Raw genomic sequence first — 13,024 nt, 5'->3', positions numbered from 1 at the left:
TGAAACATGGAGAATGCAATTGACTCTTTTTACGCTTGAGACGATAGCCCTAAATCGTGCTCTGTTTAAACGATGCTTTTACAATTCATTTATTCTGTTAATGCGCTCAGAAGGAAACTAATGAATGTGGGGAGGTCCTTTTGCAATAATGCTGATGATTAACTCAAATGCCCACAAACTAAGGTCTGTGTTTGGCGGGAACAAATCACATGGAATAAAAAAACATTGTCCGACTCACAACTAACTATCAGACCCTTGTGAAGGAAATGTTACTTTGTGAAGAAAAAGTATTTGGTGTCATAAACAATCCTTGGTCCCTGCTTGTGCCTGGTAAAAGTGTCTATAGCCAGTCTATAAGGGAAGTAACGGGACTGCCCAGAGAGAACTCCTGACAGACGTTCACTATGGGGTATCAAGTATGTTAGAAACTCCCCACTTAACTGATAATAAACCATTATTAATTTAAGATTGACTTTGAGTGTCCCTGTGTAGAATATCCACAACACCCTCAAGTAATTTACTTTTGCTGTCTTAGTATCTGTCTCTCTCGCTCTCTCTGTCTCTCTCTCCCACTCTCCTTCTCCCTCCCTCATGTTCTCACTCATGTTCTCACTCTCCTTCTCCCTCCCTCATGTTCTCACTCTCCTTCTCCCTCCCTCATGTTCTCACTCTCCTTCTCCCTCCCTCATGTTCTCACTCTCCTTCTCCCTCCCTCATGTTCTCACTCATGTTCTCCTCTCCTTCTCCCTCCCTCATGTTCTCACTCTCCTTCTCCCTCCCTCATGTTCTCACTCTCCTTCTCCCTCCCTCATGTTCTCACTCTCCTTCTCCCTCCCTCATGTTCTCACTCTCCTTCTCCCTCCCTCATGTTCTCACTCTCAGACTGCTTGTCCTTAAGAAACTGAGAAGCTAGTATCTTGGTTTGTCAGCAGCAGCGGACAGCAGCAGGGAGCTGGATCAAGACACTGAGGAGGACATAGGGCTCGGCAGGTAGATTTGTGGCCCTGAGGGGCATTGATGTGGTGCGACACAATGAAGGACTAAGCTCGTTGACGTTGCCAGAGGAGAAACACCAAATCAAAGCAGACACAGCCTCCTTATAAGGCAATCAACCACAGCGGAGGAGCAGGTGGTGTTGTCTTTAATTCTCTCTTTTTGTGCTTTTGGCCAAATTTGAAATATAACTCAAGCTATGTGCTCTGAGGGCAAGTAGTCAACATTTTCCATATCAGCATGGATGAAACTGTAGTTAAAATACAGAGGGCAATGGCATGATCCCTCCTCCGCCCCCTCGCAATACATTTTCACCAGATGGTGTTTCAGAATGTTAAACCGAGGCAAGCCCCACAATGGACTGCACCATTACAATCACGGCTCCACTTTCCATTGTCCTGTAACAGAACAGCTGTTTGTTTATCTAACCTTTGAGTCAAAAGAACAGAAAGAACGCCATTTAGTCCTGCATCTATTGCAAGGTATAGGAATCTAACTGTAGTCTACTATCTCCAATCAATGTAATTCCCTCTCAGTTGTATAAACAGTGAGTGTTATTCCAAGACCTTGTGTTGTAATTTTCCCTGTTTCACTGACTGACTTCAGAGCTGGTGTTATCCCTGGGATCAGAAGCTACTGTGTGACTATGAAAGACACCAGCTGTCGGAGCAGCCGCTCACGGCAGACAGATAGAGTGCTGCTTTGTAAACTGCCTCCTAAAATAAACAGACCATTTAATTCTGTCTCTGATTGGGTTCCAGGAGGAGAAGTTGAAGTTTGATGAAATAGCTATGAGGATGAAGTGTGCCAGGATTCATCTGGTCAGAAAGACACAGATTGTGTGGCTCCATTTAGTTTATCTTCTCCATACACAGCTTTACACTTTCAACAGGTCAGCTTACATTTCACTATCTACAAATGCAATAGTTTACATGATACATAGACTACTTAAAATAGTAACTCAAACAAAACCCCTTGATCAGGGCTATATGCTGAAAGGAGTTGGTTCCGTTGTCATCCGAGAATGTATGTACATCTTCCACATTATTAGTTCAGATCATTACATGGAGGTTTTTAAAGAATATGCTCTCTGTAACCTAGTCATCATACCTGTAATGTTAACTGTAACCATCATGTCTGCCATCTGTAACCTAGTCATCATACCTGTAATGCTAACTGTAACCATCATGTCTACCATCTGTAACCTAGTCATCATACCTGTAATGCTAACTGTAACCATCATGTCCGCCATCTGTAACCTAGTCATCATACCTGTAATGCTAACTGTAACCATCATGTCTGCCATCTGTAACCTAGTCATCATACCTGTAATGCTAACTGTAACCATCATGTCTACCATCTGTAACCTAGTCATCATACCTGTAATGCTAACTGTAACCATCATGTCTGCCATCTGTAACCTAGTCATCATACCTGTAATGTTAACTGTAACCATCATGGCTGCCATCTGTAACCTAGTCATCATACCTGTAATGTTAACTGTAACCATCATGTCTGCCATCTGTAACCTAGTCATCATACCTGTAATGCTAACTGTAACCATCATGTCTGCCATCTGTAACCTAGTCATCATACCTGTAATGTTAACTGTAACCATCATGGCTGCCATCTGTAACCTAGTCATCATACCTGTAATGCTAACTGTAACCATCATGTCTGACATCTGTAACCTAGTCATCATACCTGTAATGCTAACTGTAACCATCATGTCTGCCATCTGTAACCTAGTCATCATACATGTAATGTTAACTGTAACAATCATGTCTGCCATCTGTAACCTAGTCATCATACCTGTAATGCTAACTGTAACCATCATGTCTGCCATCTGTAACCTAGTCATCATACCTGTAATGTTAACTGTAACCATCATGTCTGCCATCTGTAACCTAGTCATCATACCTGTAATACTAACTGTAACCATCATGTCAGCCATCTGTAACCTAGTCATCATACCTGTAATGCTAACTGTAACCATCATGTCTGCCATCTGTAACCCAACCATCATATCTGTAATGCTAACTGTAACCATCATGTCTGCCATCTGTAACCTAGTCATCATACCTGTAATGTTAACTGTAACCATCATGTCTGCCATCTGTAACCTAGTCATCATACCTGTAATGCTAACTGTAACCATCATGTCTGCCATCTGTAACCTAGTCATCATACCTGTAATGCTAACTGTAACCATCATGTCTACCATCTGTAACCTAGTCATCATACCTGTAATGCTAACTGTCACCATCATGTCTGCCATCTGTAACCTAGTCATCATACCTGTAATGTTAACTGTAACCATCATGTCTGCCATCTGTAACCTAGTCATCATACCTGTAATGTTAACTGTAACCATCATGTCTGCCATCTGTAACCTAGTCATCATACCTGTAATGCTAACTGTAACCATCATGTCTGCCATCTGTAACCTAGTCATCATACCTGTAATGCTAACTGTAACCATCATGTCTACCATCTGTAACCTAGTCATCATACCTGTAATGCTAACTGTAACCATCATGTCAGCCATCTGTAACCTAGTCATCATACCTGTAATGCTAACTGTAACCATCATGTCTACCATCTGTAACCTAGCCATCATACCTGTAATGCTAACTGTAACCATCATGTCAGCCATCTGTAACCTAGTCATCATACCTGTAATGCTAACTGTAACCATCATGTCTGCCATCTGTAACCTAGTCATCATACCTGTAATGTTAACTGTAACCATCATGTCTGCCATCTGTAACCTAGTCATCATACCTGTAATGCTAACTGTAACCATCATGTCTGCCATCTGTAACCTAGTCATCATACCTGTAATGCTAACTGTAACCATCATGTCTACCATCTGTAACCTAGTCATCATACCTGTAATGCTAACTGTAACCATCATGTCTGCCATCTGTAACCTAGTCATCATACCTGTAATGCTAACTGTAACCATCATGTCTGCCATCTGTAACCTAGTCATCATACCTGTAATGTTAACTGTAACCATCATGTGTGTCATCTGTAACCTAACCATCATACCTGTAATGTTAACTGTAACCATCATGTGTACCATCTGTAACCTAGTCATCATACCTGTAATGTTAACTGTAACCATCATGTGTACCATCTGTAACCTAGTCATCATACCTGTAATGTTAACTGTAACCATCATGTGTACCATCTGTAACCTAGTCATCATACCTGTAATGTTAACTGTAACCATCATGTGTGTCATCTGTAACCTAACCATCATACCTGTAATGTTAACTGTAACCATCATGTCTACCATCTGTAACCTAGTCATCATACCTGTAATGTTAACTGTAACCATCATGTGTGCCATCTGTAACCTAACCATCATACCTGTAATGTTAACTGTAACCATCATGTCTGCCATCTGTAACCTAGTCATCATACCTGTAATGTTAACTGTAACCATCATGTGTACCATCTGTAACCTAGTCATCATACCTGTAATGTTAACTGTAACCATCATGTTCACCATCTGTAACCTAGTCATCAAAGCAATGATCAAAAGGATTTGTAATAATACATGCATAGTACATTATGTTCCCTTCGCAGTTAAATTGATTACTAAACGGATGTACCTTTCAGGACAACAACATCGCCTTCAAAATATAGTGAGACTGTAATCTGAAGAAAATACCAGACATAATTGCTCTACTAAAGCATATCTGCTAGAATCATTTCTGTTTCTTTAGGCCAGGGTGATTGTCTTACACTGATGGACTGTAGCCAACAAAGATCCATTCTGTTCCATCAATATCCATTTAAGCGAATAGCCTAAATAAATGTAGTATCTTTTTAAGATCTTTCTTAATTTCCCTCCAGAAGCCAAAAGACTCTTGCCACATTTATGACAATGGGAACTGATAATGTTTCCTCTGGTTAGCACTTCTTCTGTAACTGCCAGTTAGGGGAAATAACTGCTTAAATGGTGGTATATCTTCTTGACTGATTAAACACTGTGATTTATAGGTTGGCCTTTAGTTTTACATACATTATTTTCCCCTAGAGAAGACTTCAGCCATGTACCTTGCAAACCCAGATGTTTTAATGACCATATAGTGTGTACAGGCCAAAGATAAAGCTCTCTGTCAGGCTGTAGGCCAGAGAATATCACAGTGACTTCCCAACAAATTCATGCATTTCCATACAAGGCTCCTGACACACCACCACACATTATAAACATTCAACTCCAAACAGCCTCTAACCAGCCTCTAGTACCAGCTCCACTGCAGAGCCATTTTCCTCAGGAGACTAATTCATTTCCTGCTTTGGAATCCAACCAAAAATGTGTGCATGCATAATGCATATGTTTTCCTCTGTTATGTATTAGGCACATAGTCTTTTAATTCACCAGGGTGTGTGCATGCTGCAAGTGCCAGAAAGCAGAAGGGGGGTTATGGAAAAGGGGGAGGGGCCTCCTTGAGTAAACCACATTCAGAATAGGGAAGCTCAGAGAGAGAGAGAAAGAGAGAGAGAGACAAAGACAGAGAAACAGAGAAAGAGTGAGAGAAAGAAAAAGAAAGAGTGAGGGACAGAAAAAGAGAGAGAAAGAAAAAGAAAACTTACCTGACACAGTCCTGACAATCTCGCTGGTATTCCTCAGGCCAACGAAGGAGAACTGGTAGAGCCTCCAGGAGCGGATGTCTCCCACCTCCACGGAGCTTCTCTTCCACTTGTACACTATCTCCTCTCTGGGGTAGCCATCTGGACAGAGGGAGGGTGGAGAGACAGTTAGCTCGGGAAATTACTACCTGTGGTGGTCTATGACTGAATCCATCCAATAATAAAACGTGTTAAACAGGTGATGTGTAATGCTATGTACATATTTTCCACTCCAATGGTAATTAGGTTTAGGGTGACTTTAATGTAGACATAACCAATATTCAGGAACATTGTAAGGAGCAATCCTAAATAGTGACTGGACACTAATAGTCTGATAACGACTGACCTTCAGTCAAGTCCAGAGAAGAACACTACCATGTACAGGCCTACATCATACTAAATGGGGTGGTTTAATGCACATTAGCTTTCCCAAGTGCAAGCTGTAATGAATTGAATTTCCCACAGATATCCTGCCACAGATATCCTGTAATAGATATCCGGTAACAGATATCCTATAACAGATATCCCATAACAGATATCCTGCCACAGATATCCTGTAACAGATATCCGGTAACAGATATCCTATAACAGATATCCCATAACATATATCCTGCAACATATATCCTGTAACAGATATCCTGTAACAGATATCCTGTAACAGATATCCTATAGCAGATATCCCTCAACAGATATCCTGTAACAGATATCCTGTAACAGATATCCTGTAACAGATATCCTATAGCATTTATCCTATAACAGATATCAAACCCTGCCTGGTTACTGTACTGGTCTCTCTCACCAAACCTGCCTGTTTACTGTACTGGTCTCTCTCACAAACCCTGCCTGGTTACTGTACTGGTCTGGTCACCAGGACTACCTGACATGATGACTCCTTGCTGTCCCCAGTCCACCTGGCCATGCTGCTGCTCCAGTTTCAACTGGCCTGGGCCCTAGGACCATGTCCCAGGACTACCTGACATGATGACTCCTTGCTGTCCCCAGTCCACCTGGCCATGCTGCTGCTCCAGTTTCAACTGTTCTGCCTTACTATTATTCAACCATGCTGGTCATTTATGAACATTTGAACATCTTGGCCACTTTCTGTTATAATCTCCACCCGGCACAGCCAGAAGAGGACTGGCCACCCCACATATGCTCTCTCTAATTCTCTCTTTCTTTCTCTCGGAGGAGGACCTGAGCCCTAGGACCGTGCCCCAGGACTACCTGACATGATGACTCCTTGCTGTCCCCAGTCCACCTGACTGTGCTGCTGCTCCAGTTTCAACTGTTCTGCCTTATTATTATTCGACCATGCTGGTCATTTATGAACATTTGAACATCTTGGTCATGTTCTGTTATAATCTCTACCCGGCACAGCCAGAAGAGGACTGGCCACCCCACATAGCCTGGTTCCTCTCTAGGTTTCTTCCTAGGTTTTGGCCTTTCTAGGGAGTTTTTCCTAGCCACCGTGCTTTTACACCTGCATTGTTTGCTGTTTGGGGTTTAAGGCTGGGTTTCTGTACAGCACTTTGAGATATCAGCTGATGTACGAAGGGCTATATAAATACATTTGATTTGATTTGATTTGGTCTCTCTCACAAACCCTGTCTGTTTACTGTACTGGTCTCTCTCACAAACCCTGCCTGGTTACCGTACTGGTCTCTCTCACAAAGCCTGCCTGGTTACTGTACTGGTCTCTCTCACAAACCCTGTCTGTTTACTGTACTGGTCTCTCTCACAAACCCTGCCTGGTTACTGTACTGGTCTCTCTCACCAAACCTGCCTGTTTACTGTACTGGTCTCTCTCACAAACCCTGCCTGGTTACTGTACTGGTCTCTCTCACCAACCCTGCCTGTTTACTATACTGGTCTCTCTCACCAAACATGTCTGCCTGTTTACTGTACTGGTCTCTCTCATCAACCCTGTCTGTCTGGTTACTGTACTGGTCTCTCTCACCAACCCTGCCTGGTTACTGTACTGGTCTCTCTCACCAACCATGTCTGCCTGTTTACTGTACTGGTCTCTCTCACCAACCATGTCTGCCTGTTTACTGTACTGGTCTCTCTCATCAACCCTGTCTGTCTGGTTACTGTACTGGTCTCTCTCACCAACCCTGCCTGGTTACTGTACTGGTCTCTCTCATCAACCCTGTCTGTCTGGTTACTGTACTGGTCTCTCTCACCAACCCTGCCTGTTTACTATACTGGTCTCTCTCACCAACCCTGCCTGGTTACTGTACTGGTCTCTCTCACCAACCCTGTCTGGTTACTGTACTGGTCTCTCTCACCAACCCTGTCTGGTTACTGTACTGGTCTCTCTCACCAACCCTGTCTGGTTACTGTACTGGTCTCTCTCACCAACCCTGTCTGGTTACTGTACTGGTCTCTCTCACCAACCCTGTCTGTCTGGTTACTGTACTGGTCTCTCTCACCAACCCTGTCTGGTTACTGTACTGGTCTCTCTCACCAACCCTGTCTGGTTACTGTACTGGTCTCTCTCACCAACCCTGTCTGGTTACTGTACTGGTCTCTCTCACCAGCCCTGTCTGGTTACTGTACTGGTCTCTCTCAAAAACCCTGTCTGCCTGGTTACTGTACTGGTCTCTCTCACCAACCCTGTCTGGTTACTGTACTGGTCTCTCTCACCAACCCTGTCTGGTTACTGTACTGGTCTCTCTCACCAACCCTGCCTGGTTACTGTAGGTTTGGAGGTTAATGTTATACTCCCTCTTTCATTGTACTGCTTCTCCCCTCTATTACTGCTTTCTCTCACAATAGAAAAGTGCTAAAAACACAGCAGCATGTTGTGCACTGTGCTGATGTCTTCATATTATAGTGCTTGTTCTTGGCTGCCACTGCTGTTGGAAGTAGGCATGTGGAGGCCATGGAGAGAGAGAGTGGCATGTGGAGGCCATGAGAGAGAGAGAGAGAGTGGCATGTGGAGGCCATGGAGAGAGAGAGAGTGGCATGTGGAGGCCATGGAGAGAGAGAGAGAGTGTGTAAGCGAGAGAGACAAGAGAGAGTGGTGGTGGGGTAGTAAAGAGCACAAGACTTACAGCTGGAAAACTCCAGCGGACAGGAGTGCTCATCCATTGGGAAGTTGTTCAGTTTAAGCTGGCACTCGGCATCAATAGTCAACCTACAAACAGAAAAACACAGTTTGCATCTGCTGTGCTGGTCGGGTTGTCAACAAAGCATCTAAAATATTCTGTTCTGAAACTATCCTGTCTGATTTCTATTGTTCATTGGACTTAAGAGTGTTGGGCCAGTAACCAAAAGGTTGCTAGATTGAATCCCTGAGCTGACAAGGTACAAATCTGTCTTTCTGACCCTGAACAAGGCAATTAACCCACTGTTCCTAGGCCGTCATTGTAAATAAGAATTTGTTCTTAAATAAAGGTTAAATAAAAAATAAAAACATTTTTTTAAATTATAATTAGTCATTGGTGAGGTTGGAGTTCCCTAATGAATTAATGAACTGTGGTTGCATTCTGGGAGAACATCAATCACTGCTGGGTTGAGGAGTCCAGTCCACCAAAGTTCATCTTCTCATTAGACAGTGTGAGGGAGAGTTAGCTAGCTAGCCAGGCTGAATCTACTCTTCTTTCTTAACCAGAGGCACCAAATTAGGATGATTAATGTGGTCTGAAGCGCAATCAGTCAAGCTCAATCAACTACCGCCTGTCAAATACAGTCAACTGGAAACCGCCTGTTTCCTCATCTGTGTCAGAGTCTCCCAGTGGTACTTCTTCATTGGACAACATCTCACCGCAGTGTGTAGAGTATCCGTCCATCGTTCCAGATCCGGAGCATACGATTGGGTGTGGTGATCCAGTGGGCGTCGGCCTTCTTGGAGTTGCGGAAGAAGGTGTCAGGGATCCAGATCTTGCCCACCATGTTGCTGTTGAGACGCAAGACCTTCATGGTACTGTTGAACTTTAACCTCCGGTCATACCACGTCTGGGCAAAAAATATGTCGATGGTGTACTCCTGCGGAGGGAAAAAAACAGGCTTGATTGTATTAAACCCGCGGTGCGTTATTATACAAGGTCAAATCAAATCTAATGTTATTTGTCACATGTGCTGAATAAAACAGGTGTAGACCTTACTGTGAAATGCTTACTGACAAGCCCTTAACCAACAATACAGTTAAGAAAAATAAGTGTTAAGAAATAAAAAAGTTTTTAAAAAAATAAACCAATAATTAAATAGCAACAATAAAATAACAGTAACGATGCTATATTCGGGGGGTACCGGTACAGAGTCAATGTGCGGGGATCAGAGAATGTTTTTTACTACTGCAGGAACCTAATATTACTAGCTAGACCCCACTCACAGGTATATGCATCCTGTTTTCAGAATAAGAAGTGTGTACACAGGCAGCAGTAAATCACCACTGCCTAATTGCCTATCACTATGGCAGTTGAGTTGATTCCATCCATAGTCATCTTTGGAAGAGTTTCATTCCAAAATGCTATATTTAGTCAGGTCTAGGATTACACATTTTGGGGAATATTCAGAGGTGGAAACTTTCCGTGGGAATTAACGGGAATATATGGGAATTAACGGAAATATATGCAAATTAATATTATTACCATTTAAATGTAGATGTTTTTTTGCATTGGATATATTGAACATATCATATGGAGACAGAAACATGAACCTTTTACTTTATCATAAGAAGACATAATTGCAACATATTAAATCCTTCCAATAGAAATGTAAAAAAGACTATTTAGTTACAAATTGAACTTTAATTAAATGAGTTGACTCTTCACATGGGATGATTTCACAGAACAACAAAACATTTTTTTATATTTGATGATCCCCAATGATCCATCGCATCACCTAAAAACATTTTCTACATACATCTGTAAAATGATAGTCTGGAAACTAAAGCTTTGGTTGTCTTCTTCTCAGGCTTCCATGTATTCTCCCTGGATCTCCTCAATGTTCACCTCTTGAACATTAGACTGAGGCCTCATCTTCATTGTCACTTTCCAACCTTGTTGAGGATGGCTGGTTGTCAGGCTCAAGAAGCCTCAAATTTGCCCTGATGGCCACCAATCTTTCAACCCTTGTATTGGTCAGCCTGTTGCGTGCTTTGGTGTGTGTGTTCCCAAACAAGGACCAGTTGTGCTCTGAGGCGGCAGATGTTAGTGGGATTTGGAGGATGATGACGCAACAGGGGAAAGAGCCTCAGATCCACAAAGTCTCTTCCACCAGGTGGCTGATGATATACGTTGGCACGACTGCCATATTGCATCTCCATCCCAAAGCCCTTGCTTGGAAATATACTTCACCAGACTGCCAAGAACCTTCCCCTCATCCAGGCCAAGGTGGCGAGACATGGTAGTGATGACACCATAGGCCTTGTTGATGCGCTTCACCAGACAGGATGCTCTTGTCAGCATATTTGGGGTCCAACATGTACGCTGCGGCGTGTATGGGCTTCAGGCAGAAGTCTTCATGCTTTTTGATGTATTTCAGAACTGCAGTTTCTTCTGCTTGGAGCAACAGGGAAGTGGGTAGGGCAGTATGGATTTCTTATCTTACATCTGCAAGCAGAGTCTGAACATCAGACAGGGTGGCATTGTCTCCCTCAATCCGTGCAATGGCTACTGCTATAGGTTTCAGGAGTTTCAGGCTGCTTACCACTCTCTCCCAAAATACATCATCCAGGAGGATCCTCTTGATGGTGCTGTCCATATCGGCAGACTGTGATATGGCCATTTCTTGGAGAGACTCTTTCCCCTCTAGGAGACTGTCAAACATGATGACAACACCACCCCAACGGGTGTTGCTGGGCAGCTTCAATGTGATGCTCTTATTCTTCTCACTTTGCTTGGTGAGGTAGATTGCTGCTATAACTTGATGACCCTTCACATACCTAACCATTTCCTTGGCTCTCTTGTAGTGTATCCATTGTTTTCAGTGCCATGATGTCCTTGAGGAGCAGATTCAATGCATGAGCAGCACAGCCAATGGGTGTGTTGTGAGGGTAAGACTCCTCCACTTTAGACCAAGCAGCCTTCATGTTCGCAGCATTGTCTGTCACCAGTGCAAATACCCTCTGTGGTCCAAGGTCATTGACTGCCTTCAGCTCATCTGCAATGTAGTCTGTTGTCCCTTGTGTCTGTGCTCTTGTAGAATACTGGTTGAGGGGTGGAGATAATGTAGTTAATTAATTGGCTGCCCACGAACATTCGACCACCCATCAGAGATGATTGCAATACAGTCTGCTTTCTCTATGATTTTCTTGACCTTCACCTGAACTCTGGTGAACTCTGCATCCAGCAAATGAGTAGATAAAGCCTGTATATGCTGGGCAAAGAAAATTCAGAAATCTCTTCCAATACACATTGCCTGTGAGCATCAGAATTGAACCAGTTGCATACACAGCTTGAGCAAGACATTCATCAGAATTTCTCTGACTACGTTCCTCTATTGAGTAAAAAAAACTTCTGATTCCAGGAGGACCATGAGCTGTTGCTATCGATAAGGTGTCAGATTCATAATTTTCACCTCGAATAGAAGTAGAGGGACTTCTGTGAGAGGTTGCTTGTTGTGAGCGCTGAGGGAACTTTATGCACTTGGCCAGATGATTCTGCCTCTTTGTTGCATTCTTCACATATGATTTGGTACAGTATTTGCAAATGTACACAGCTTTTCCTTCTACATTAGCTGCAGTGAAACGTCTCCACACATCAGATAGTGCCCTTGGCATTTTCCTGTAGAAGAAAAAAATGAGTAAAAAACAAACAAATATAATTCAATAATTCAAAATTAAACATGTATGGAAACAGGTGAATTAACACTCCTCAGTTAGCAGACTCAAGCAACCGAAAACCCACATGGTAGCAAAAACTGACTAGCAGAAATTAGTTAACAAGTTAGCAAATGATTTAAACACACTTTGCTGTAGGCTCCTATTTACTAGTTAACAAAACAATCATGTATGTCATATAAAATATATTCACCCCACCCAGTATTGTAATCAAAACTTACCAGAAAGCATGTAGTCCTTGACTCAGACAGTGTAGTAGTGTGGGCTCAATAGCATCTCAGTGTGCAAGATCTTGAGAATCAGCTGTACATGGAAGAGGGCACTGCACATGTGATGGAAGAATGCACTGTGCATGCGGAGGATTGGAATTCCATTGAATTGGGGATATTTTAACCAAAACATGCCACAAGACCTAGAATTGCCTGATGTATATCGCACGAAAAAAGGTTCACAGTTATAAGCTAACTTTTTACATGAATTTAAGCAAAATTCCCCAAAGTCCAGGGCTTAACTTCCCATGGAAAACTTCAAGAAACTTACCAGAACGTTTCCAGCCCTTTGCAACCCTAGTCAGGTCCATAAATATTTGGACATTGA

At 42.8% G+C, this 13,024-nt stretch overlaps 1 protein-coding gene across 1 annotated transcript in view; it reads right to left on the bottom strand.

Annotated features, from left to right (window-relative positions):
* The window catches only part of LOC115136208 (gamma-aminobutyric acid receptor subunit gamma-2), a 64,292-nt gene that overhangs the window by 30,660 nt on the left and 20,608 nt on the right, over window positions 1-13,024 (bottom strand). The window contains exons 4-6 of the mRNA XM_029671773.2: window positions 9,410-9,630; window positions 8,697-8,779; window positions 5,605-5,742 (exon numbers count right to left, since the gene is read on the bottom strand). Coding sequence (XP_029527633.1) covers window positions 5,605-5,742; window positions 8,697-8,779; window positions 9,410-9,630 — 442 coding nt within the window. The remainder of the gene's footprint in view (window positions 1-5,604; window positions 5,743-8,696; window positions 8,780-9,409; window positions 9,631-13,024) is intronic.

This window comes from Oncorhynchus nerka, linkage group LG10, assembly GCF_034236695.1.
Source record: "Oncorhynchus nerka isolate Pitt River linkage group LG10, Oner_Uvic_2.0, whole genome shotgun sequence".
Classification (NCBI taxonomy): Eukaryota; Metazoa; Chordata; class Actinopteri; order Salmoniformes; family Salmonidae; genus Oncorhynchus; species Oncorhynchus nerka.
This window is presented reverse-complemented; position numbering and strand designations above follow the sequence as displayed.